The 26,613-nt window shown below is 39.9% G+C and overlaps 2 protein-coding genes across 3 annotated transcripts in view; one reads left to right on the top strand and one right to left on the bottom strand.

Moving 5' to 3' along the window:
* VEPH1 (ventricular zone expressed PH domain containing 1) overlaps positions 1–26,613 on the top strand; it is a 133,511-nt gene that overhangs the window by 22,698 nt on the left and 84,200 nt on the right. For both annotated transcript variants that reach the window (XM_024192677.1, XM_024192676.1), the window contains exons 4-5: positions 12,301–12,467; positions 15,165–15,374. In XM_024192677.1, the coding sequence (XP_024048445.1) occupies positions 12,301–12,467; positions 15,165–15,374 (377 nt within the window). The remainder of the gene's footprint in view (positions 1–12,300; positions 12,468–15,164; positions 15,375–26,613) is intronic.
* Positions 708–7,132, bottom strand: PTX3 (pentraxin 3). Its single transcript, XM_024192678.3, has 3 exons — positions 6,850–7,132; positions 5,867–6,397; positions 708–2,006 (listed from the first exon to the last, which is right to left on the bottom strand). Exons 1-3 carry the CDS (start codon positions 6,992–6,994, stop codon positions 1,390–1,392), a joined length of 1,293 nt encoding a protein of 430 aa, XP_024048446.1. The 5' UTR covers positions 6,995–7,132; the 3' UTR covers positions 708–1,389.

Genomic DNA, 26,613 nt, shown 5'->3' with positions numbered 1-26,613 from the left:
TTAGTCAATCCTCACTAATGCAAAACTTCTGTTGGCTTCAGTGGAGTCAGTTACTTTGGATCAGTGGAGTCAGTTACTTTGGATTTCTAACTGAATTTTGACCTTGTGTAAACACTTCAGGAATAAGAACAGGAGTACTTGTGGCACCTTAGAGACTAACTTATGCTCAAATAAATGTGTTAGTCTCTAAGGTGCCACAAGTACTCCTTTTCTTTTTGTGGATACAGACAAACACGGCTGCTACTCTGAAACTTCAGGAATAGGCACCTTGACTTCAGTGTGAATGCTGGGTGTTAACAATGGCAGCATTGGGAATATGGTGCTCATTTATTTTAGGGATTTCTCCAGACTGGACACCCCCCTTCTCCAGGGGAAGCTATACAAGGACAACTCCATCTGGACACAGATTTAGTGGGGATTTGCCCCTTTAAGGACACCTCGGTCTCCTGGGAAGAGCAACTGCCCCAACATGACTCCATCCCCTTGGTTACCTTCAGGGAAGGGATACCTAGCCTGGGCAAATGTTTAGCAATGAGACCCTGAGTACTCATCACCTCTCAGGCCTCTCAGGATCAGGCCCTTTGTGTGAGATGCTGATATTTGTACGCTCTTTTACATAGTGAATAAAAACAAATCTGTTGATGAAAAAACCAGAATACTGTTGTATTACTGTCAGCGTTCATCCTCGTGACAAATTGTAGGCAATGTCAGTTTGATAAAGTATTTTATTTACAAGATAACTTTACAAAAATAATTTCAATAAAATTATTACAAAATTCATTTACAATATAATACAGCTGCATCTTCTCAAAAGGTAACACTGGATTATTATGGGGAATACTATGTCTAGGCATATGTTAGGTCAATCCATAGCATAAATAATATTTCGAACAACGCACTATTTTATGATAGTATACATACCAGTAACAAAGAGTAATAAACAACAAACATTACTTTATAAGTCTCAGATGGTTCATCTGTAAAAGTGGCATTAGCAATATGAAAGCAACAAATGGGGAACCCCAGAAAATGCAACCGTCTTATATTAGTTCTATAAAAGCAGTTCCAGCCATTTGTTTGCATATGTTTAGTTTAGCAATGAATGTAAGAGCCAAAGTCTGCTCTCAAGTGTCTACAAGTAGCTCTCACTGGCTATGAATCTGAAAACACAGCTGGAATGACAGCAGTTTATCTATATTTAAGACCAGCTTTTCCAATATCATTCTCTGACATGTTTTTTCAGTGTTTGGTCAAGACAGCAGACAGAGATCAAATCCAATCTCTACAATATCAACACTCAGGGCTGTAGGGCTCTGTGTGTTTGTACCTACTGGTATATTGTTGTTAATGAGAATTCATTCTTTGGTTCAGGATCTAGTTTCTCAGTATTTAGGAAACATATTGAGCTCCTCCATGCGGCAGAATCTCTGTAACTCCCCACCCAACAACATTGCCCCTGATATTACATGAATCTTCTGCTCTAGGCCGTGCTGTTATCTCTTCATTGCTGAGAACTCTATTCCAGATATTAAAGCCAGTCAGTTTTCCCGAAAAGGCTAAAGTTTCATCAAAACCACCTCCGACACAGCAACCATTCTTTTCTTGGCCTAGCTGCAAAATTCCTCCATCTGGAATTATATGAGCTTCTGCTATTTCTGAGGTGGTAGCAACAAGCTCCCCATTTGCCCACAATGATATGGTCCCGTTGTCTGAGCTCCAAGTGCCACAAAAGTGAGCCCAATGTCCAGGAGAAATTGTGTTTGGGGCAATTAACTTGTTCTGGTCACTACCTACAGCAAGTACTGCAGACTCATGGCTGAGATAGAATTGAATTTCATATGGATTTCTCTTTGTTCCGTAGGAGAATACGATAGTTTTGTCCAGCACCTCAGTCACTTTGACCCAAATGCAGGCAGTAAAGGATTGGAGCGTCATGTCAGCAGTTGGGTGAACACTCCCAAAGATCTTTTTGGAACGCATTGGGAATAAAATTGCAGTTTCACACCCTGGAGGGGGGGGGGGGGAAACAGAATTAGAAATATTATTCTACCCCAGCTAATTTCTGTAAAAGGTGAAGTATTTGTACATTCAGTTTGGATCCTTGACATAAACTTACCTCTTTAGGCTGGAATTTCCAAAGGGAGTCAGGCTCCTTTGAAAATCCCCATACCATACAGTATGTTGTAGGAATACATGATAGAATGAATGCATTGAACATTTTATTGCCGTGGGGTTGAAATAATCACATTGCTTGGATTAGACAGGTCTTCCCAAAGAAGTAGCTATAAAAAATTTACAGCATGACTGCACCATGACATGCTTTGTTTATGACACGTTTTGTTTCATGTGTGTCCTTTTTTAGTCTCAGTATTCTTTTCTCCTTAGAATCATAGGACTGGAAGGGACATCGAGAGGTCCTCTAGTCCAGTCCCCTGCACTCATGGCAGGACTAAGTATTATCTAGAGGATTCCTGACAGGTGTTTGTCTAACCTGATCTTAAAAATCTCCAATGATTCCACAATCTCCTGAGGCAATTTATTTCAGTGCCGCAGTGTTCTTTTCTCCTTAGGAATACAGCATGCTGTTGGCATGGGAGGAACTCAGTGGCCTCTCCAGGTTCATCTTAAAGTTAGAATGGCTGGAAATTTCTTCCATAGTTTGTGAAACCCAGGCATTGGATAGTCATGATCACATACTATATGTATGATAAAGAGCAATACAGTCTATTACCATATTAGATAATGGCTACAATTTTGGAAAGTGCCTAAGTGGCATACTAGCCTATGCCCCATTGACTATCAAGAGACCTAGGCTTATAAGTGCCTAAGTCACTTCTGAAAATTGGACCTGCACTCCTATATCACTTAGATGCTTTTGAAAATTTTCCCATGTTCTGAATACGATATACTATGAAGAAATTATGACTCAGATAAACACAATTATAAGTGAAAAAATACTATAACTTATTACTTAATATTTTTTGCATAAAAGTGCATACTGAAAGGAGTGGGAAAAAAGATTCTGAACACAATTATATCAGTGTAAATTCAGAGCAACTCCACTGACACCAGAGGAGTTATTCTAGACTTACACTGCTGTAATTGTGAACAGAATCTGGCATACAGTACATTACAGGAACATTTCACCTACTCAGACTAGAGTCAAATCCTGATTAGTTCCCAAGTGACAATGAGCTCAGTGTGCTCATCCTAGTCCCTTGTGAGTTTCTATCCACACCATAATATTTTCACGCAATTTGTCACATGTGGTGTTCCCTGCTGGAGTGGACTGGAGCAATGGGTGTTGAAAGGCAGGCGTGTGTAGGGAGCATAGGCAGAGCCATGTAGAGAAACTTCCAAAACTGCCTGCCTGCTCTGAACGTTGCTTTAATTCTTTTAGTCATTAACTTTCAACTGCACTAAATTGGGTCCCCAAAACCAATTAATATAAAATGAACTGAAAAGATCAATTTCTTAAGAAGCTCTTCTCCCATCTCCAATCAGTGATGATCAGTATGTTGATAACAAAAATTAGATTAGTGATGGCCAGTAACAGAAATCCATTCAAGAAAGAAAAGTAACTAATGATAATAAAAGCATATTTGACATTCTCAATATTGCTGTCTAGTTAATATGATACATTAATATTCCAGTTGATTTAGGATAAAAGAGGCCCCCCTCTACAATTAAGCTGACTCATTTCCTGTTTAAAGAAGCTATAGAAGCTAAAATGTCTCAAATATGTCTTAAAATCTTTGCTTTAATGAATGAAGGACTCTTTCTGCCTTCCAGGATTAGACTGCTGCATTATTTCATATGCTGGTTTCTTTGAACTTTCAGCACAATAATTTTTTTTTTCATTGGCCTTTTTTCGGGGGGGGGCATATGGTGGGGAGGCAACTGTGGATAGACACTACTTAAAAATGTTAGGAATACTATCTTGAAACTGCTTTTTAATTAGCAGACTTTCTGGCTTTATTATTGAGGGCTAAACAAAATTAAAACCAGCTTCATGGAAGAACAACAAAAGTGTGTTTAGAAAATCCCTTAAGAGTAGGTCTGGCAGTAATTCAAGATGTGAGAAATCAAAACCAGTTGCTGAAAACTCTCTTGGAAAAGATCTCCAGAGAGACCTATGGAGTATATATATATAATTATTTCTATTTTATATCATATTAGGATATTTTCTGTAAAAACATATAGAGCAGAGTCTGCCTCAATTACACAGATGTAATTCAGGAGTAATTCCAATGATGTCCCTGGAGTTATTCTGGATTTACACCAGTGGAACTGAGCATGGAATGTGATTGTTAAATGCTAGTCAGAATACATATTGCTCTCTGGTTGGTACAAATATGCACAAATGAAAACTGACTGAGAGGTTTCACTTTTGTTTCATAGTATGAGTTTGGCATATTGTGGGAGAGACTTGAATAATGATGTAACCATCTTGTTAAATCTGAAAAAGACAACATTTTTGTGCAAGCAAAAGGAATATTGCTGGTTGCATTCTTTCAGTGTAATCCTTGCCTCTGTCACTCTCCCCTCCTCCCACATATGTTAGTATGACACTATATACTATTTTTTCCTGCTTCTGGTTACAAAGCTATTCTAAATTAAAGCTGAATTCATGGTCTACCATCATAGGATACATTTTGTTCAAGGTTATAAAATGCCTTAATATTATTTTAATAGGTTCAGGTGTGAATTACTCTTTGCATTTATGGCAACATTTTCAAAGCTGTAAGAGGTGTGCCTACAAAAGATACTTACTTTTGTAAGAACTCACATTGCAGCATCACTGTATATTCACTAGCACAAACTGTGTAACTGCACACCACACTTCCCACATGCACACACAAATATGGGGTTTTGTGATTCCAATGTGCATGCATTTTTGTACTAGGCTCCTTTTGTCCTTGTTGGAAAATTTGGCCCATAAAATCATTATATTGGTAATATTTATAACAGGTGGAATTATAGATATTCAGTAGTTTGAGCTTTATATTTGAAAGAGATGTGGTATGTTGGTAGTAATTTTTCACACACCTCTTTAGTTAGTAATATATAGGGGTTTATTCTTCCATCCCTAAATTTCTCTAATTATTTCAGTCAGGTGCCATACAATGGTGTATAGAAAGCCTGGAACACAGGATTTGAAATACTAGATCAGTCCATATGATCCATCTAGCATGGTATCCAGACCTTAGCTGCCATCACTATATCATACTTCAAAAGAAGGAAAAAACCCTATATACAAGAAACATGGGGAAAGCTGTTCCTTCCTGACCCACCAAAGGTGATCAGTGTTTGCCCAGAAGCATGACATTTGATTAGATGTTGCCCATTGACATTGTCCGTGTTCTCTCAGGTCTACAATTGCTCCAATTCACAGCTAGAATTGGTGAGAAGGATGCAGCAGTTGGATTAGAAAAAGTAAAGATTGGCAGTATATGGAGCAAATGAAAGCTTTCTGTGAACTAAGGTGGAAATCTGGAGCTGGGAAGGTGAAGGGCAAGAAAACATCAAGATTTCATAAGTTAGTCTATTTAAAATGTGTCCACTGCTCGTTGGTCACAGCCTTAGTCTGGAAGCCTCTCCTAGCCTCAGCATCACAGTTGGAGTTGACTTACTCTAATAATAATTTTGACTAGATTCTTCTTTGGTCCCCAAATTTGAAAAGCTGGCCAACTATTTTTACGGAGAGCTTGGTGGGTTTCCCCACCACACACACATCTTACTTCCAACTGTCCCTTTATTGTCATGCCCTGACATAAGAATGTTTAGCTGATGTATTGAATATTGCTGTTCTGGACAGGGTATTAAAAGAGAGAATTCTGACAAATGCTACCTGGCATAGACTTACCAGCTGGCAGTAAGTGCTGAGCTGCCCACTTTTGCGATCCTTTCAGTTCAGCTCTTGTTTGCTGTAGTTCTTCCCACAGAGAGTTCAAAGTGAAATTGTCCCCTCTGCCCATGTAACTCGATTTATCTTGCTGCTGAAAACCTGTCTCCACTTTAGCTGTCCTCTGCCAAACACTCTCCAGCTGGGTGAGTCTGTTAGACACATTGAGGGTCAGCTGCAGAAGCTCTTCAAGAATCGTTCTTTGCTCAGATTCATGAAGCGTCTTGGACTCCTGAACGTGATCTCTCTTCCTCATCAGTGTTTGGTCCACCTGTGACAAGACTCGGGAGGTGACTTTCTCAATGGTGGTGGTGCACGTGCCAGCAAAGTTAGCCACAAACTCGATCATTTCTGCTCGTAGAGTTTGCAGTTCCACCTTAAGGATTTCATCAATAGACTGAAGCAACATGTTCTCTTTCATCTGCGAGTTCTCAAGCATGATGAAGAGTTTGTCCCATTCTGTGTCCTCTCGCTGACAGTCACATGAAATAGCTGAAGTACAAGACACAGATGTTATTATTTCTCTTCACTCATTTTTTTCAAACAAAGGAGTTATTTAATAAAATCTCTCTTCGTTTATTGCCTATGCTCTCTAAACCGCCAGTGCTTTCCCTCTGAATTAAAACAGAAGATAAGGCAATGTGTAATTTAGGTGTTCTAAGAATCACAGCAACATTCCCAACATTTCTTTTATAAGGGAGAACTGGAAAATAAGGAGTATAGAGAGATTTTGCAGGGACATGCTAAAGTATTTGCATCGTTTGGCTATGTTAAATAATCTACTTTTACAAAGCACTTTCATTTTGTCTGAAAAAATGGTATGTTTGCAATAACTGTTACAAGAACTAAGTAACAAAGAGTGTGATTTAAATAGCTTCTCTTTTGTTTTTATAGAAACTGCTATCTTGTGTTTAATAACACAAAAATAGTTTAAATCCACTTACTTTCTTCAGTAGCAGGAACTATACTTTCTATTTCATTCTCGAAATTCAGGTACATGAGATCATAGTCCTCATTGTTCAGAGCAGAGGAGGAAGACCAGAAAGCACAAAGTAGAATTGTCAAAGAAAGCATTTCTTGAGACAGCATACTCCAGCTGTTTCCTAAAAGTCTCTGAGTCCTCTGAAGTTAAAGGTCTCTCGGAATTGAGCAGAGACAAGACTATCGGCGTCTAACACAGAAAGCCCTTAATAAATACTCTGGGAGTTCCTGATCGTGAATGAATGAGTAACGCTAGTGCCACTGCTGTAATAAGAGTGCTTCTGACTTTTATTTTTTTGGGATGGAAGTAGGGGGGAGGCATGCACGTTGCACAATCTTGAACCTTAAAAGTTTACAGTGTGGGTGGATTAACTAGAGGAGGGGAAAGAATGGGGAAAGCTGCTCTTGCAACTGTGACTTTTCCTGTGAGACCAAACTTTTGTAACATGAAGTGGTAGCATTGACTGAAGAGAACAAGGGGAACTAAATCACTGTGAATTTGATGGATAAAAGCAGGATAATCATTTTACTATCTTGTGCTATTTTACATCCCTTTTGTACGGAAGGATTTCTGTAGACGACCTATTTACAAATTCCTTTTGCACAGAATGGAACATACAGTGAGGAAATATATATACACATACAGAGAACATGAAAAGGGGGGAGTTGTTAGTCTCTAAGGTGCCACAAGTACTCCTGTTCTTTTTGCGGATACAGACTAACACGGCTGCTACTCTGAAATCTATCTACCAAAAGTTTCATATAGCACCTAATACTAAGCAACAGTAATATCTAAACCCTGGATGAATAACTAATCCAAGAGTAATCCATTTGGGGCTTTTCAAGTTAATGGAAAAATGTTGGTATTGTATTTTAGCATAAATAGTCCAATTATGCAGCTGCTAAGCTAAAGTTACTTCTGAAATAAAATACTTATAGTGACGTTACAACACATTTCTATCTAAAATAATTCCAGCTATTTTAATTTTTCTTCCAATCCTTCCATGACCACTATAGTAATTCCATATACCTAGCCAGTGAGATCATTTAAATGTTATTCTGAAATAATCTAGACAATTCTAGTTTAACTTTTCTCTTGCTTTATATTTGTCTTAATCAGGGACATACTCAGGCAATTTCTCATTAAGATTTTAGATCACTGGACCAAATTCTACCCTCAGTTTCATCTGGGAAATACCTTTGAGTTCAGAGTGGTTTCATGGGTGAAAGGCAGGAAGTTCCAGGGGTTAGAGCACTAGCCTAGGACTTGGGAGACCCAAGCTGAACTCTTTACTCTGCATAGACTTCCTGTGAGAAGTCAAGCATCAACCTTGAGAAAGTCATTTAACCTTTCTGTGCCTCAGTTTCCCTATATGTAAAATGAAGATAACAAAACACTTTCCTTCCTCACAGAAGTGTTGTGAAGCTAAGTACACTAAAGATTGAGAGGCCGTCATTAACTGCAGTGATGAGGGCCATATAAATAACTAAGGCTACGTCTTCACTACAGGGGGGGGTCGATTTAAGATACGCAAATTCAGCTACGCGAATAGCGTAGCTGAATTCGACGTATCGCAGCCGACTTACCCCGCTGTAGGGACGGTGGCAAAATCGACCTCTGCGGCTTCCCGTCGACGGCTCTTACTCCCACCTTCGCTGGTGGAGTAAGAGCGTCGATTCGGGGATCGATTGTCGCGTCCCAACGCGACGCGATAAATCGATCCCCGAGAGGTCGATTTCTACCCGCCGATTCAGGCGGGTAGTGTAGACCTGCCCTAAGACAGATGTATGGAATCCAGGGCAAAATTCGACTCTCTGTGTACAGCAGGTAGAGTTGCTACCTCACAGTGTTACTAACTGTAATGTACCTGCATTTTAAAATGTTTGTTTCCCCAGACTGCATACTTACTATTAATTTAGATAACTGATATCACATCATCAACAAGTAATAAGTTGTGATTTAAGATGGCACACCCACGACATCTCAGCCTTGGTCTAGGCTAGACAGGGTATGCTGGTATAGCTATATTGGGAAACTCTCCTAGTGGAAACACAACTTAGTGGCAAAAGCACTCTCTTCCCGATATAGCTTATACAAGTTCCCTGAGCAAAATAAGCTACAGCTATATTGATTGGAGGTGTGATTTTCTTCACACTCCTAAGTACCATAGCTATGCCAGCAAAACTTTTAAATGTAGACCAGGTCTCATTTGTTCCAGCACTGTTGTCCTTTGTCTTTTCTCAACTGAATTCCTTCCACTCCTCCTTTTTCACAACTGGGATGAATTTTCTTTGTCCAGGAGCATGAAAAGCTCATCCTTCCCTAAGGTTATCATCAATGAATTTGACCAGTTAGTAGCGTTTAGGGGTCTAATCCTGCATTCCATGGACATGGAAAAACTCCCCTTGAAATAAATAGGGATTGTGCATGTGGAAAGAATGCAGGATCTCTTTCTGTAAGAACTAAATAATCCAGAGGAGAAAATATAATCTGTTTAACCTACTTGTGAAGGACGGTACTACCCCTCTAAGGGTATGTCTACACTACGAGATTAATCCGAATTTAGATAATTCGAATTTGGGAAACAGGTTGTATAAATTCGATTGTGCGCGGCCACACTAAGCACATTAATTCGGTTTTTAACCACATTAATTCGGTGGTGTGCGGCCACACTACCCCATTAATTTAACCACAGTAATTCGGTGGTGTGCGGCCACACTAACCCTAATTCGAATTAACAAAATCGATTTAGGCGCTACTCCGCTCGTCGAGGTGGAGTACAGAAATCGATTTTAAGTGCCCTTTAATTCGAATTAACTGGCTCTGTAGTGTAGACGGGTGAAGGGTTAATTCGGATTAACGCAGCTAAATCCGAATTAAAGTCGTAGTGTAGACCAGGCCTAAGGGTCAGCCCAGAGTTTACAATGAGGATAGCCTAGGTGTAATCACGGAGTCTCCCTGCTCCATTTTAGTAATGACCTGTTTAAACAGGAGCATAAGTCATCCAGCTTGCCAAGGGTGGTGATTGCTCTCCCAGGCTCCAGAAGACTAACCTGAACAGACTCAGAGACGTTGCCTGGCACGCTGAGGCTTGAGGAGCTTGCAAACCAGGAGTTGAGAGTTAAGGGCCACTTGAACTGCTATTACACAAGCACCTTCCAGGAGACTTGATTAAAGGAAACACACTTATTTTTGATTAGTGTGTCACTTTTGGTTCTCACTGCCCAGCTCCCTTTACAGGGAATGTTTGATGCTCACCTGGGAGAAAGTAACCTGCAGTGCCAACCCTAGCCACAAAAGTGTGCACAGGGCTGGCACACTCCTTTACACTAATCATTAAAAATGTAGGTTCATATTCAAACTCAAGGGTAAATCTAGGGAAGTTTAAGTCAGTATAATTTGTCATCTTCTGGCCCATCATTATGTAAATTGAAACTCTGCTAGCCCCATTTACCAACATGTAAGGGCTTGTCTACACAGGGAAACAGCCTAGTTATACCAGCTATTCCGCTGTAGCTATACCGGTCAATTTCCTCAATATTATACATCACCTTTCAATGTAGCTCTTATTGTCTGGTATTTAGATGTGTGACTGTTACAGAATAAAGAGGCCATATGTGGCCCTTAATCTACAGTGGAAGTCCAGCTGGGTGGAATTTTCAAAAGCACCTAGCTGTTTTAGGAGCACAACTCCCATTAATTTACAATGGGATTTGTGCTCCGAAATGAGTTAGGCGCTTTTAAAATCTAATGCAGTAATATCTGTGGGAGTTTTGCACAAAGAATGTGAATAGAATATGACCCAAAACTGAACTAGTCCCACTGTCTGCTAATTCCTTTGGGATAATTCATTAGCAAATACCTTTCCCTTATGACTGTCCCTTATAACCTTTCATCCTGAAGGGTTCCAAATTGCTTAACAAACATTATATTTACAGCATGGCCCACATGAAACAAACTCTGGTGCAGAAAGTGAAAGTTGGGTGGCCCTCCAGCTGCACAAGAGTGGAAGAGGGGGAAATACCAAGCTGGGATTTACACTTTCCTAGTGTATATGATGGATATAAAGCACATAGCTTCTGATCATGGTTGAGAAATCTTCAGTAACCACAGATGAATAATTATAGGATAATATCCTAGACCCTGCCAAGTCCCCTTTGTTCTGCTCTCTTAAAACTGCCCTATATGGGGAACCAAGAATTCCTGACTGATGTAACTAGCTGTATGCTACCTCCTCTCCAGAGTAGGGGGCCAGATGGGAGTATGGCTGGAGGTGCTGCATTTTCCTGTAGGTGTAAAGGCCTCTGCGGGTTGTTACAAGCTAGGAACAATGAAAAATAACCCTTAGGCTGTTCAAAGTTGCATTTTAGTTTTTTAGTTCATAGTCAGTTTTCGATTATGCTTTTACTGTGTCTTCCATGAGTTTGATGTTGTAAAAATGTATTAACTGCTGGCTTTTCAGCTAACACATATGAACCATTTCTACTATCCAGTGAGTGGCCTGTTTATCTTCCATAGCTACAAAGCACAAATTAAAATGGGAGAAAAAGCAGGAGGCCAATATGCCAGTTCCTATTGGAAACCAAATCCACAGAGACTTTAAGTACTTTAAAGGATTTAGAGAGTGGATCCATACTACATAGTGATAGGCAGATGTTTTCCATATGTTGTGCAAATGTAACTTAAACATTCCAAGACAGGCATGTATAGCTTGTTATGTTATACATTTCTATATGAGACTTGGTTTCAAATTAAATTATGCAGGCACATCTTCAAACACTAGGAAATATGTCAGAGTATTTTGCATGTCTCTCTCTGATTGACTCTCTCATCTCTTCCCTTTGACTCTTGGAAATGGCACCCTAACCACTTATGTTCAAATTCACCTTCATGCTCGTTTACTTCTTTAAATAACCAAATACTGTTTCCATATGTTGGTTGTTTCATTTTAGCCTTTTATTCTCAGCAAACAAGAAAAAATAGTTACTGTGCATTCTGTGGTCCTTTTCAGATTCATTTAAAACTACACTTACTCTGTCTTTTAGGTCTCAGTTAAATATCACTCAAATCTGAAATCTCATGAGCCAGCCTTCATTTACATGGGCTTGTACTCAAGGCTGAAAATAATGATTAATAGGAAATGTTTTCTATTTTCCCCATATTGCTTCACTTAGTGAAATTCCTCCTTCAGTAATTTGTTCTCTGGTTTCTTGGTCTAATATACATGTTGTACATCTGTGGACTTTTTGTTTTTCTATATTCCCCATAATTCTCAGAAATTCAAAGTTGTTAACATGCCGCACCTGTATGGAGGTATCTAGCTATAGGGATGTTGGTATCAGAAATGCCAAGATGGCAGATAAAGCTTTGAAACACATTTCTTGGGATTACTCTATTTTCACTCTGTTAACAGGAAATTCCATGTTGCTGCGCGTGTTGCCTTCTGTGTATGAAAAGCAGCCACAGCCAATTAACAACCATCTGATGGAGCTGGTGACATTGATGTCTCAGCTGGAGCAAGCAGAACAACACCACCTTCTAAGGCTATTTCAGATAGTGGCAAGGAGAAAGCAACCTGAGGTAAATGTATAATACCAGACATTGCCAGTGGAATAAGGTTATTCTCTTTGGAGAGTTTATGTTGTTCAGAACATCCTGACAGTACAGTAAAGTGTCCCATGTACTGCACATACCAGGTCAGTGGTTCTCAATCTTTCACATACCAGAAGGCTCCCATGTTACAATAGAAAAGGTTTCGGGACTCCCTGCAAGTAGCCATAAAGAAAGAGAAGGTGATCCTGACCCTGCTAGACCTGTTTGTGACTCCCTCACTGAAAATCTATTAGACAGGACTAAAGCTCAAACAATACTGCAAACATTTTGTTCGACTACTTGTTGGATTTGGTAAATGAATTTGCTTCAGCCACACTCTCTTTTGTGTTTGCTCTCTGCAAACATTTGAGCAGTAAAGGGTTTACCTACAAAAATGCTGCTGGAAAGCAAACGTTAGTGATCTGGGTGAATATTTGTGAAAATTGAACTTTAAATTCAAATGGATACATTTGTGTGCTGGATGTGTTTGTTCACTCAGTCAGACAGGCAAGGAACCCCACCAGGCAGCTTATTCAACCAATTACAACTAAGCAACACAGCTTAAATTTTGAATATTTATGATCAATCCATGTAGTAAATTTACAAGATGCTGGTTAAAAAAATGCAAGGAAATTACTATCTTCCCATGGATATTCTGCAAGAAGAAAAGGACACTGAATTTGTCAAATAAATTACTTCTTGCCAATTATTTGCTCAGCTCTGCTAAAGAGATGGTCAAATCGTCAGGAAAATGTTCAGAGTGCTGACATTTTTACTGAGTTAGGGAATGTAATGTAACTATTTTACATAAGGTGTGCTGCTATATACACTACATATTTGCAAACAACCTTCGAAGAGCCAGATTTTCGCAAATGTTCTTTAATTACTGTAATTTAATACATGGAAGTTTAATGTACTCAGCTAATCTGTACAGGCTGCCTGAGGCTGTCAGATAAGATTTATTGGGGGTATTTAAAGCTGGCACTGTTATCTGGCCAGGGATGAAGGATCTAAAATGGGAGACTATCCACCCTGACTCAGCTCATTTTAGCTTAAAATTTCCTACCACTTTTGGTTATTCCTTTGCCAATTATGTATTGTTTCTCATCATTACATTTCCTTTTTGAAGATAAGGATGTACTAAAAAGGCTTAAACAATCTTTGAAGTCAAGTTAAAATGAACTAGTGCCAGAATATGAGTGAGCAAGAGTGTAACTAGAGCGAAAGATGTTGTGCTTTGAAAATGATACACCTACTTACACAAGCATGACACTTATAAGGCACAGAACATTAGAAGTGGGTACAATGCTGGCTACTTTACAGAGCACACATTTAATAAATCTTCTTAAAAATCAACAGTAGTTTAATACCGCCCCCCACAGTAGCCAAGGAAACCATATAATAAATATACAGTTACAGAGGAAATGTAACTCCCTTTGAGAACATGATACTTTTCAGTCAGATGGGGCCCATTTTACCATTGCTTGTGGGTCAAAATACTTTCCTCACATGATTCATACTGTCATTGCTATGTGCTATATTGCTTTTTGAGTCATGCACTTCCTAGTAAAAATGGGATGAGCCATTGTGAAAAGAGAATGCCTAAACCAAGGAATATACAAATATGCTTTAAAAACCTGATCCAATGTTCATTGAAGACGGTGGAAAGACTCCCAATAAATTCAGTGGACTTAGGATCATGGCCTTATTACCCAATCCAGATCCATACAAATCTCTATGCTTGACCAGGGCCATCTTTAAACTACTGCATGTTTCTACAGTGCTTTGAAGCTATGCCACATTACATAAGTGCTAAGTATTATTTATTATTACTAACAGTTTGTACTGTCAGCACATCTTCATTATGCTGACAGAGTATTGGTTTTTCCTTATTATGAGCAGTAACTCTCCAGAGTTCATGGAACAGTGACACAGTCACATTCAACATTTACTTCTCATCACAAACATGTATTACAATAGTAGCGTGTGATCACATAAACTATATGACAACAGTCACTCTGACTTGGATATATAGATAGACACTTAGTAGTCACTCAGTAACATGCACATACTGGAGTATTGACGCTGCTGTAGCTGACCATACTGTGTACTGCTTACTGGATCGTTCAGTTTTAAGGACCAGATCCTCAGCTGCTGTAAATTGCTGTAGCTACACTGAGGTCAATGGAGCTACATCATTTCACACCAGATGAGGATCTTGCCCCTTATTCCTGTCTTTGTTTCAGCCACTAGTCCTGGGGTTTTAGTCAGTCTCTTGGGAAAGCAAGAATTTCTACTAATCCTTAATTTACTGCATCACTGGGGAGATTCATTCACAAATTGTTTTAATCAATAAAACATAGCATTAGTCTAGTACAAATCAAAAGGAGAAAGTTTTGGTTTTCGACAGTTAAGCATTTCCTTAATTATGAAATGTTGCATTCATGCATGTAGAACTTAAGGCAAAGTCCACACTTGTTCCATGTGTGGAACTAAACTCCCCTTGACCTCAGTGGCAGCTCTATGCGAAGATTGTCACTGGTGGAAAATCTTTAATATTACAAAAATGGATTGGCATAGTTCAAAATCAAAATCTAATTGCTCTTTTATCACTGCCATATGCAGTACTTGTCTTGGCTCCATTACAAATATATTTCTGATTCATTTTTCCTTTTTATTTTATAGGTGCTAAAAGAATGTATCCCTTTTCTAATTGGTCACTTAAGAGACCCTAACCATAATGACATTATCCTAAATATACTGATAGAAATATCAGGCTATGAACCGATAGCCTTGACCAGTTTTCTTCCAATGCTGAAAGAGATTGGTGAGAGTTTTCCGAGCCTGATTGGACAAACCGCAAAGATCTATGGAGCTGTTGGGCACGTTGATGAGGTAAATGACTAATTTTTTAAAAACATGTTTTCCTCCCTTTGTTTGCTAGGCCCTAAGTAAAAGATGAGAGGCCCCATTCAGTACCTTCTGGACTTGCAACCAAGCCTCCCAATTTGTACACACTCACAATATTACTGCCAAGTACATATAAGACAGTATGTCACAAGTATAACATTAGGGTGGATAGGCAAGCCGATAGCAAAAGAGCTCAATCTGGGTGCCATCTGAAGGAATATAGATGCAGTACTGGGTCCTGAAGAAGGGAGACATGAATTCGTGTGGAAGTGGGCAATTTTCCACAAAAGATTACTGGACGGGGGCAGGGAAAGATAAAGATCTAAAGAAGAATTAGGACCTTGCATCAGATGCAGTATGTCTCCTTTTCTGTTTATGGGTTCTGGAGTTGTTCTCATCTTAAGTCATTCTTTAAAACTTGTATATAACAACACAAAAAGATCATCATTTCGATAACAAAGCCACGTGAGACTGCAATATCTACTTTTTAAATTAAAGGCAGAGCATTTGGGGGGAGGAGGAAATCTGCAGCCTTTGTATGTTGTTAAATTTAAGAAACAAATTAAACAGTCCCCAATGTTGTTTTAATAAGGCAGTGAAATATGAACTTATTTGGATAACATAATCCAAATATTTGGCTTTGGGTCCATAGTTAATTGGATATTCTACGCACACGTCCTTAAACTGAAACTGTTCCCTGAGGACGATGGACCACAGTCTCATCTCAGGAACACCAGTGTAAATCTGGAATGACTACATGGACATTATTGAGTTACTCTAGATTTACACTGGTGTAACTGGGATCAGAATCTGGACCAATGGGATTATTACATATAAAAAGTCAATTAGTGGGAACACATTCTGGAAACTCCAACTCTGTATACTGTCTTTTTAACTCTGTATAATAGGAAGGTCCACAAAAGTTTGGATGGGAGGATTGTATTATATGGTATGCTTGCAGATCTAAAGGAGTTCCTTTGTGACCATCATGTGATATAGCACAAGGTACAGTGGCTGCCATCAAATGTCATTCATTAGCTATAATTGCCAGCTCATTTGCTTTTTTAATTACAGACAAAAGTGTCAGTATCTCTAATATCGCCGGGGTAGGGGTGGAGGGTAAGAGTTGACTTTTTAATGCTGTGGCCACTCTAATTCAGTACGTGTCACCTCTCTCCTGGCAGCCTGTCTGAGTGAGCATGGTTGAATTTTTTTTACAGGGCCCCACTCCTTTGAGTAATCTTGCAGCATGCTGCAAAAGGATCTAGGCTCACGATGCTACTGGGACGTGCATGGCTGAATAATAAATTTGCATATCATGCTAATAACTTGCACCAGTAAGACATTTTAGTGCTTTACTCACTAATGTGAAATCTTGATGTCTTTCTAAATGGAGACCACAATTAGCAAATAGTGAATAAATTACTGCATGTTTAACTAATCCATATACTACAGACATAACTATAGTACATAAACCTCTTTCATACATACTCTCTTTGAGGATGGAGGCTGAACCCCTGTCCTTCCACTCCTAAATGATAGGTATCTAATTAACAGTAGTAGTAGATCCTGTATCTTCTTGGTGGTTCAACCAATAGAGGGTAACATCACTCACACACACTCTGTTTTCTGTTTTAAATGCCCTAAATCACTAACTATATAGGGTTTTGTCAAGGAGAGCACTGTAGTATGTTCAATCACTCTGTAATATCTGTGTCATAGTCCATCTTTAGATTTATAGTGGAGTGACTGTCAACTCCGTATGCTGCACAAGCACTTCTACTTTGTTGATATCTGCAAGTACTAAGAAATATAACCCGTGCTGAGATTAACACTGGAAACCTGCAAAGTACTCTCTAGTCAGAAGACATGGTGTGTTCTGAGGACACTGAGCCCATTAGATAGAAACGTGGCATGTCATAAATTCTAATGAGGTTTTATATTCATTCCTGTGAATATGCTTTATGTGTCATTCACAATTATTAATAGACATTTTCCTTCTGTTTCAAATCAATAGCCTGTAAAATCAAAATTAAAGTTGTGCTGAATTCAAACAGCTTATGGTAAATTATTCAGATTTTTAGATTTGTGACAGAACTTGATTATAGATAGAACATACGTGGAATATAGTAAATGTAAACATTTTCAGAAACATAGAAGTGGTACCTATGTTACAATAACCTGATTAGTTTATTCCAGTAAGGGATAAATCCTACAGTCTCCTCTCACATCCTGCGCAGAGATCACTCAGGCAGAACTGCCACTGAAGTCAACTGGACTTTGTCTGAGTAAGGGCTACAGGAACTGACCCTCTCTGTATAGATTAGAAGTAGAATAACTTTGGAATATCAAGGAACAACTTAAATGTTTTAAAATCCTTTATTGAAGTTTATTTTCAAATTGTCTATTAAAGTATCAGCATAATGGTATTTTGCTCCTGAGACAACAGCATTCATTTTTCTAAAAATGTAACTCAACATTTAGTTTTCTTTCTTCAGCTAAAAGATCATTGTTTATTTCAGTGATTCATTTTGAGCTTAGGCCCAGTCCTGCAGCTCCTCCCATAAGTTTTGCCTGCAAGTGGATTGCAGAGTCAAAAAAGTAAAATATATAAATTATATTAACAGAAACTCATATTTCTGAATAATTTCTGTGATGGAATTGATTCCCTGAGGTCAAATGTATGGAAAGACACTAAAGTAACTCCACTATAGAGTATTCTGTCTCAGGAATTGAAACTTAATGCGGACTATATTGGGTGCATAAATGCAGATGCGTCAGGAAAAGGAACATATGGAAACAGATTGCACAAACGGAACTTTTGCTATTGTATCACACTTGAGCACCAAGTGAGTTTCCTAATGTGACTGCTGCTTCCAGCATGTTCTTCAGTGACTACCTGATCTAAATAAAAGATGCAGTTAGACTATTCAGCCACTTGCCAGTAGTACACAGAATATAAATGTCCTGCATACAGGTGCTTCCTAAATTCTTAAATTAGGAATTTACCATAAGATTTTCCTTCCTGGATCAGACCTTGGGCCACATCCACAAAAGTATTTAGAGTCCTAACTTCCAGGCCTTTGGTTCATCTTGTCCTCTACCCTGCAACCAGTAGAGACTAATAGTAAATATGTCCAAGGAAAGTGAAAAAAGATATCTTAAAGTACTGAAACCATGTGCTCCCCCACTCCCCAAACAAACAAATCAAACACAAACACAAACAAACTTCCTGACCCCACACAGGTACTTAGGTTATGGAACATGACATTTGATTATTGTTATCATTATCTTCATTTGCTTAGCTACAGATGATATCCAGGGTCCTAAATAGTGATATTGATCTACAAAGAATCTCTGGAGTAAATACTCTTTCTCCTAGCACCCATCTTCCTTCATCCCAAAATATTAATTTTGTATCGTGAGGCATCACTGTGCCTCTGTGTTCTGCAGCTCGTCACACAGCTCACTGACAGACATCAGCACATAGAAGTAATAAATATATTTGATGAGGAAGGAGCCATAGGGGGAACTAGAAGGGAAGACTGCAAGCTCTGATAAATGATCAGCCATCAAGATGAAGGCGCAGTTCAGCTGGCTTAACCCAACAGAGACTCTCTTATACTGTACATTGCCTGCCCTGGTGTACTTCAGACAGACTCGAGTTATATCTAGCTATGTTGTGTCCATCACTAGTGTTGCAAAGGATAAATTGATGTGATAAGAACACATCAGGAATGTAGTGACGTTTATGGGAAAATGCTCCTTCATGCAACTGTTTTGATGGATGAGGAATTGTCATTCCCATAAACTTAGGTTAGGTAGTTGCTTTTATTTAAAGTGAGAGTCTGATGCAGAGGAAGGAGGAAATTGGGATGTGACCATTTGGATTCTGGTTCAGGGGATGAGTTCAGGGGTTGGAGGTGTGATTCTTCCTCTACAGTCCAGTTGGTTGATGGGGAGATTAAGCATGCAAGGGCTGATAAATCAGTGCAGACTGCAGGGGCCCCAAAAGTCTAGGCTCCAAGTAATTGTTTGTACCTTGCTTAAGTGTCACTATAACTAGCTGTACTTGAAAATCAATTGATGACTTTTTGAGAATGGGGAGGGGAGGGGCAGCAAGTGGTGTATATACCATCCCCATGAGCATTTCTAGTCTAAGGATGTCACTTTTGTTTAATAATGGACCGAGTGAAATATACAAGCAAAAGCCATTTTTTTTTGGTTTGAGTTCACTTGTTGCAATAAGGCAAATTCCGTCTTTTGGCTCTTGATTTGCAGTATATAGTGCCACAACAGACAGGCAATAGCTGCTGTCTGCTCACAGTGGTGGAACAGACCTCTGTTTCAGCTCAGCAAGTTTATCTGCCATTAGTGTCAAAAACCCAGGCTAGCAGGGCAGAGTGAGCCAAAATTAGCTTGTTGCTGCCTTTTAGGTTGGTTAGGGAACCTTGTCAAATTAACCTTCCCCAGCAATTGCTATTGACCAATCCCGTGTAGCATCTGTTCATTTCTATGAACAATTCTTAGCAGCTCACATCACACAAAAGCTTTACAATCTCAAACTAATTAAACCTAATAGTGGCAGAGCTGTAATTAGAACTGAGGCATTTGATTCAGGTTCTGTATTTAGACCATTAGACCATCTTTCTCCCCTTTGAGAGAGTCACAGATCCCAATAGATGTGTATTGCTTTAACCACTTTTCTGCTGCATTCAGCTACAGCCTCTTAATCAGTACATTGGCACTTCAGTTGATTTATACCAAGTATAAGGGAGTAATGGTCTAGATGGATTTTGCATCTCATACAGAGACTGAAATATTAAACAGTAATAAATCAGTTTACAAAGAAACAATTTGCTGAGTATTTTTCCTATATATTTCATCTGACGTTATATGTAGAGGTGTAGCTACCAAACACTCTTCAGTCTCAACTGGGCCATATACCTGTGGTTTATTTCCTCTGAACTTATCTTCTGTAAGTGTTTAGTAACTGAAGTTATTTCCTGTGTCATATGTCTTGTTTTCTAACTAGCTGTAACATGCTGACTTAGCGTAGTGTTTAGTTACAGTCTGGCTATGTAGCAATGAACACTGAATATTTGAAGGGATAACATAAATTTGACTTGTTTGTCCTGTTCCAGTGACATCTGGCAGACCTTTCACTAGATATTGAAAAACATTTATAGAAGCAACAAGCAAAGGTGAACTTTCCAAAATGGTCAAGCAACTCCTCTCCCCTTTTTTTGCTTTCTAAAAAATGTCCTGGGTCAGCGTTTCTCAAACTGGGCCCCGCTGATCAACTCCTCCTCCTCCCTCCCAGTGCCTCCTGCACACTGGGGAACAGCTGTGGGAGGGAAGAGGAGGGGCAGGGGTGGAGCCTTGGGGGAAGGGGGGGAGGGGGGGTGGGGCCTGGGGCTGAGCGTAGATCTTGGGGGTCTGGGAAAAAAATTAAATCAGAATGGGGGTCCTTGGGTTGGTAAAGTTTGAGAACTGCTGTCCTAGGTAATGGAAGTTGTCTACCCTGATCCAAATGACTAATTGGGTTAGAAACAGTACAGACAAGAAGAGGAATGTGCTTTGGACCTGTCTGTGTGCCCCGCTTATTTAGCTTTACTTACTGACTCTTCTCTGAACCACATTGTTCAATGGGTTCAGGAGACACTCATGTATTTCATATTGTTCTCAGGCCAGATCGAGCATTGTTAAGGCTCGCAAACAATTTGCCAGTATCTGCCGCCTGGTTACACACACTTATAACCTTCTGAAACATCCAGCTTCAGTTCTTTGGTCTGATATTGTCCATGCTCAGAGTCAGACTCTCGTTCCTGCTCTGGCTACTTTTTGCTGGGAAGAGGGGCCAGAGTGGCATACGGGGTCCTACACACCCTGCTTCTGGTCAGGGAACAATTCCTTGGTGTAGGAAGTAAGGAGGATAGCTATAGGCTGTCCTTCAAGGACTCCCCTACAACCACTGGTGTGTCCGGCTTGGAAGCAGCACGTCCAGGGTGGGGTTGGGGGCAGGAGGGGTGTGGTGGAGATGAACACTATCAAGATGCGGCACAGCCTAAGGAGGTTACTCTAACTTAGGCCTTCAAGTCTGTCTAAATTATGTCTGGGGCCTGCAGCTGTGGGAGTAGCTTAGACTTAGGAGGCTGCAAGGGTGACTTAAAGCTACCTTCACCCTTCACCTCCTGACCTGTACGTTCTGTACTGCACAGAATCTACCCCTTGGTTTTTGCCCAAATGGTGCATTGCATGTTGTTATTGGAAGTTTGAGTGTTCCTGAATTCTGGGAGTGGGGGTAAAATATACAATTACTAACGTTGTTCCTGAAAGTTTTGGTTCTGGGCTCTGTTAGTCACAGCATCCCAGTAGTATCATTCTGCCTGGTATAATTAGTGCATGCAACCTAAAATGTGACATTTAGCTCTGATTTTTAAAAAGGAAAAAAAGTGGGCCAGAGTGGTATTTTAGTAATAGTGTAATATGTTGCCATGTAGGGTGGGGTGGGGTCTGTATACAAGGTCCCTCTTAGGGGGTTAAGCAGGTTTTGAAAGCTTTGGGGAGGTATTTTGTGCTGTTCATAGGGGAACTTTTTTTGGTCTCCCATAATAACACGGTGGTCCTCAGCTCATGCTCCAGTTTTCTTCCCAAGGTTTTGTTAAAATAGCGCATTAGCTCTCTTCAGAGGTTCTGCCCCCACCCCACATTGAGCAGGCAGAGGCGGTGGTGCTGTTTTGGTGTCTGCAGAGCCCCTGAAGCTGCCCGTTTCTCAGCTGTAGGTAGACTTCTGAAAAAAAATTCATTTCTTTGAATCCTTCAAAAATTTCACTCACTTATAACCTTCGGATGTTATTTACGACAGTGCAGCAAATCAACTAAAGATAAAATAAGCAGACACACAGCTGGCATCATAAAAACTGAACAGATGTCAAGTATTTAGAAAATGAATAATTAGTGCACCCAGGAAAAATAATAAAAGTAATAATCTCGTGCAAGCATAGCTGTATAGCCATAAACATTGCAGCAACTGACCAAAGGAAATAGCCTAATTTATTTTGATGGGGTTTGCAGCAGAGATGTATAAGCAATAGAACAACTACTCCCTTGAGTACTACCCTGAGAGTCTCTGGATTAAGTTTTGAAATGTGAGCAACAAGGGTGATGTCGTGGTGGGAGTCTGCTATAGACCACCAGACCAGGGGGATGAGGTGGACGAGGCTTTCTTCCAGCAACTAACAGAAGTTACTAGATCACAGGCCCTGGTTCTCATGGGAGACTTCAATTACCCCGATATCTGCCGGGAGAGCAATACAGTGGTGCACAGACAATCCAGGAAGTTTTTGGAATGTGTAGGGGACAATTTCCTGGTGTATGTGCTGAGAAACCAACTAGGGGCAGAGATCTTCTTGACCTGCTGCTCACAAACAGGGAAGAATTAGTAGGGGAAGCAAAAGTGGATGGGAACCTGGGAGGCAGTGACCATGAGATGGTCGAGTTCAGGATCCTGACACAAGGAAGAAAGAAGAGCAGCAAAATACAGACCCTGGACTTCAGAAAAGCAGACTTTGACTGCCTCAGGGAACTGATGCGCAGGATCCCCTGGGAGAATAACATGAGGGGGAAAGGAGTCCAGGAGAGCTGGCTGTATTTTAAAGAATCCTTATTGAGGTTGCAGGAACAAACCATCCTGATGTGTAGAAAGAATAGTATATATGGCAGGCGACCAGCTTGGCTTAACAGTGAAATCCTTACTGATCTTAAACACAAAAAAGAAGCTTACAAGAAGTGGAAGATTGGACAAATGACCAGGGAGGAGTATAAAAATATTGCTCAGGCATACAGGAGTGAAATCAGGAAGGCCAAATCACACTTGGAGTTGCAGCTAGGAAGAGATGTTAGGAGTAACAAGAAGGGTTTCTTCAGGTATGTTAGCAACAAGAAGAAGGTCAAGGAAAGTGGGGGCCCCTTACTGAATGAGGGAGGCAACCTAGTGACAGAGGATGTGGAAAAAGCTAATGTACTCAATGCTTTTTTTGCCTCTGTCTTCACGAACAAGGTCAGCTCCCAGACTACTGCACTGGGCAGCACAGCATGGGGCGGAGGTGACCAGCCCTCTGTGGAGAAAGAAGTGGTTCAGGACTATTTCGAAAAGCTGGACGAGCACAAGTCCATGGGGCTGGATGCTCTGCATCCAAGGGTGCTAAAGGAGTTAGTGGATGTGATTGCAGATCCATTGGCCATTATCTTTGAAAACTCAAGGCAATTGGGGGAGGTCCTGGATGACTGGAAAAAGGCTAATGTAGTGCCCATCTTTAAAAAAGGGAAGAAGGAGGATCCGGGGAACTACAGGCCAGTCAGCCTCACCTCAGTCCCTGGAAAAATCATGGAGCAGGTCCTCAAGGAATCAATTCTGATGCACTTAGAGGAGAGGAAAGTGATCAGGACTATAAGAAGGATGTGGAAAAATTGGAAAGAGTACAGCGGAGTTCCCCTCTATTCGAGGGGAATAGAGTTCCCCTCTATTCGACATTGGTGAGGCCTCACCTGGAGTACCCTGTCCAGTTTTGGGCCCCACACTACAAGAAGGATGTGGAAAAACTGGAAAGAGTCCAGCGGAGGGCAACAAAAATGATTAGCGGGCTGGAGCACATGAGTTATGAGGAGAGGCTGAGGAAACTGGGATTGTTTAGTCTGCAGAAGAGAAGAATGAGGGGGGATTTGATAGCTGCTTTCAACTACCTGAAAGGGGGTTCCAGAGAGGATGGATCTAGACTGTTCTCAGTGGTAGCAGATGACAGAACAAGGAGTAATGGTCTCAAGTTGCAGTGGGGGTGGTTTAGATTGGATATTAGGAAAAACTTTTTCACAAGGAGGGTGGTGAAGCACTGGAATGGGTTATCTAGGGAGGTGGTGGAATCTCCTTCCTTAGAGGTTTTTAAGGTCAGGCTTGACAAAGCCCTGGCTGGGATGATTTAGTTGGGATTAGGTCCTGCTTTGAGCAGGGGGTTGGACTAGATGACCTCCTGAGGTCTCTTCCAACCCTGATATTCTATGATTCTATGACAGAACAAGGAGTAACAGTCTCAAGTTGCAGTTGGGGAGGTTTAGGTTGGATTTTAGGAAAACCTTTTTCACTAGGAGGGTGGTGAAGCACTAGAATGGGTTACCTGGGGAGGTGATGGAATCTCCTTCCTTAGAGGTTTTTAAGGTCAGGCTTGACGAAGCCCTGTCTGGGATGATTTAGTTGGGGATTGGTCCTGCTTTGAGCAGGGGGTTGGACTAGATGACCTCCTGAGGTCCCTTCCAACCTTGATATTCTCTGATTCTATGATACCCACGTACATGTACTGATGACCCCTTCTTATCTTGCAGCTCATCTTGGTGGTGCAAATATTGTGTGTCCTGAGAGTCATTCTAAATATGTCTCTTTTGTGATTTTTCACCTTTTTTATATAAAATAGCTTGAGATGGAGCTTTGTTACAGATATGCCATTTGCATAGGCCAGTTAAATTTAGAGGAGGGTCAACCCCAGAAATACCACATGAAGAAAATAGGTGAGAAATTGGAATAACAAAGGTATTGTCGGCATTTTGCTATTTGTTTACCGTTTATTGGGAGTTTAAGGCAGCTTGCTTAAGGTTATTTTTACTATTAATTGTCCTGATCCAAATCCTGAAGTCGTTATTTATTTACTCCTAGTTCCTTCCTTTGGGAGGTTTATTTGAATGAGTGGGCAAGGATTTCAGGATTTGGCCCTTTTTGGGTATAGACTGTAAAGGTAGATAGAAAGTAATGTAATGCTTCTAACTTCTGGAAGCAACTTCTTGTGCTGTACTAAAATGTATTCAGTACCCAGATAGTTTAGATAGAACCCCTAAAGAGATGAGATCTTGCTAGAAAAGCCTAATACATCCCCTTAGATGTAAGTCTGCCCTCCTTTCACACACACAGATTCCACTGACTTTAGTGGGGGCCTCATGTATGAATCTGAAGGCAGAATTTGACCCTTAATTGGCAATTTTTCAAAAGTAAAGCATCTCCAGTTTGGGCGGGATAGTCAATTGGACATTTTTAGGAATCCTACAAGTGCTGAGTGTTTTGAGCCAATACTGTTTTCAGCTCACCAATGTAAATCTGGAGTTACTCTGGGTTTCTTTTCTAGTTTCCTGATCCTGCTTGATTCCACACAGCGAATCTTTTTTAAAATGTTGCTGATCTTGATTTTTTTTATTTTAAATCTTTCCCCATAACAGGTAATGTAATGCCATAAAATGCAAGAGATGCTTTTGGTAAAGCACATAAATATACGAAATAATCAAGCTTAAAATAACAATGGTTATTTACATCTAAATACATTTTATGAGGAGTTTTTAATCTAAATTGTGGCAGAGATAATGGCTGCTTTCATGCTGAGTTTTTTCCCTGTAATTTTGCTTTGTATAATAATTACATATTATATTACTAGCTACAGTTTATTGTTCTACCCCTTTCTGGGCAAACAGCAGCATTTTAGCATTGCTGGAGTCATTCCAGCTGGATCACAATATCATGAAAATGGTGGAAACTTCCATTCTAGTTATGTCTGCTACAAATATTGTTTAGGAAACAAAAAATGTGTGTTAGATGTTAATTGAGCCCTTGTTTATCTCCTGAAGGGAGGAATGTCTTCTAAATAAATAAGTGAATATATACCAAAAAGTTAAGATCTCTCAGACCCATAAAGAAAAGAGAAAAAGGCACTGAGTCAGACCATAGCTTTCCAACAAATAGATTCACCTATGGTTATCTTTTAATATATGTTGAAGAGAAGAAACAACTCATCCTATGTGTAGTCACTGTTCAGTATATGAGATACTGCTCCATTTGAAATGAGTCCACTAGTTTTTCTTTTATAAATATTTTTCTGGTTATATTTAGACAATGGTTTTGCTGAAGTCTCTGCGGTATTTTCATGTCCCAACTGTATTGGAAATTATTATTTTCTTCCCTTCTTAAATAGCCCAAGAAGAACAGACATGAGAATGTCATTACACTGAAGTACACTTGGAGTATTGTTCTGCTAATTTTTGGGAACCAAAGAAAGAAGTTTTGGATTCTGCTACAATGTTTTTATTTTTATTTACTATAGATCCTGAAAGCAAAATTTATTCCTCGTTTTATAACAACTTATAAAGTGTGTACTGAGTAGACTGTGATTTCAATGGAACTACACCCATT

Source organism: Terrapene carolina, unplaced genomic scaffold (assembly GCF_002925995.2).
Source record: "Terrapene carolina triunguis isolate 2854851 unplaced genomic scaffold, T_m_triunguis-2.0 Scaffold88, whole genome shotgun sequence".
In the NCBI taxonomy this organism is placed as follows: Eukaryota; Metazoa; Chordata; order Testudines; family Emydidae; genus Terrapene; species Terrapene triunguis.
Note: the sequence above shows the minus strand (reverse complement) of the source record. Positions and strands in the feature narration are given on the sequence as shown.